The sequence below is a fragment of the Aplysia californica genome, unplaced genomic scaffold (genome assembly GCF_000002075.1).
Source record: "Aplysia californica isolate F4 #8 unplaced genomic scaffold, AplCal3.0 scaffold00767, whole genome shotgun sequence".
Lineage (NCBI taxonomy): Eukaryota > Metazoa > Mollusca > Gastropoda > Aplysiida > Aplysiidae > Aplysia > Aplysia californica.
Genome location: NW_004798037.1, coordinates 45,643 through 47,065, shown reverse-complemented (window position 1 = coordinate 47,065; position 1,423 = coordinate 45,643). Strand labels below are relative to the sequence as shown.

At 42.1% G+C, this 1,423-nt stretch overlaps 1 protein-coding gene across 1 annotated transcript in view; it reads left to right on the top strand.

The window, feature by feature from the left end:
• Nucleotides 1-214: 214 nt before the first annotated feature.
• LOC101847151 (serine-rich adhesin for platelets) overlaps nucleotides 215-1,423 on the top strand; it is a gene marked incomplete at its 3' end in the record, with an annotated part of 39,264 nt that continues 38,055 nt past the window's right edge. The window contains 1 exon segment of the mRNA XM_005109332.2: nucleotides 215-966. Within this exon segment, the coding sequence (XP_005109389.2) occupies nucleotides 826-966 (141 nt within the window).

Genomic DNA, 1,423 nt, shown 5'->3' with positions numbered 1-1,423 from the left:
ACTTTGCTGGGAGAACCTAAAGATGGAGTCGACCCTTCTCTCGCGTAGCGGCAACCAGTGACAGATCAAACGAAGGGAAAATGGACTCGTCTGGGGTTAGGGCCAAAGGCTGAATGCTAATCTCCTCGCACTTTTTTGCATGGATCAGCGGGTATATATTCCTACGCGCACTCGATCGAAATGACACCTAAACTCGTTTCTCCGATACATTAACAAACTTTTCAGTGCCCAGAAAGCTTCAGTAGGTGTTGTTTAAGTTTAGACTTCAATTTTATAGCTAACTTTGAGATTTTCCGTGTCTCCATTTCGTTTCTCGCACTCGGATTGATTCAGTTATTTACATGAACACTTCGGCTTGGCTAATCCTCTTAGGATTGGCTTTATCTTATGAAGGTTAGGATAGGCGGTCGACGACAGTACCGTTAGTAGACAGCACAATGGAAATAGGCCACAATGGAAGGAGTGAAAATACATGGAGTGTGGATTGTTGCTGTCCCGAATTGTGTTTCTCTTGAAGAATGCAGTTGTGCCGAGTAAAAATAGTGTGAAAGAGATAATCCGCGAATGGCACAATGTTGTCTTTGTGGTTTCGTTGCGATCTTGTCTGCTAGTCCTATTCTGTGCTGGAGTGTTAGCGGTAGATCTGTGGTGTGCTGTTGTGATCCCCATCACACAACTGGCTAGGCCTATGCTAGTTGGCTAGTGCAATAAATCGAGACCCCGTCTTTCTCGTAGGGTGTTCTTTTTGAACGAACTGCTAAGCTTGTTCTTATTATAGTATCGTGGCTAGATCAACGGACTCGAGATCAACTGCGATTCGTAACAATGGAACTGAAAACATGTGTGGACGACGATCTGAGTAGTGGCAGGTCTTGGCCTAGAAACTGTGAATCGGAGAGTAATATTCCTCTAGTGAGCATTCGAGAAAGAGTCGGTCGAGAGGAAGAAAATCTACACATCAACACAGTGAGTTTCTGTCGTTACTAATCTACCGTATTATTTTTCGCAAACAGTTTATTGTGTAGGGGCTAGATTTAGATCTACGTCTTTCGTTGAATTTTACCTTTAGCAGATATAAAATTGGGCCCAGTGGTCTTGTAGTTACATATAAAATCGAATTTGTCGATTTGTTTTCTGTTGTTTTCTTTGCGGTGAATGGTAATGTTTTTTGCAGATTAATGATCTTACTCTTAGTCTCGTCTTACTTAGAGAATACATGTAATAAAAGTAGATCTAGGCCCCTATATAATCAATTGAAATTAGCGACTTTTAACAAAACACTTGTGGCGATCTGAATTGATCCGTCTGAGGCTAGACTCCAGTTCAACTTGTGTGTGTGTGTGTGTGTGTGTGTGTGTGTGTGTGTGTGTGTGTGTGTGTGTGTGTGTGTTTGTTTGTTAGTATGTGTGTGTGAGAGAGAGAA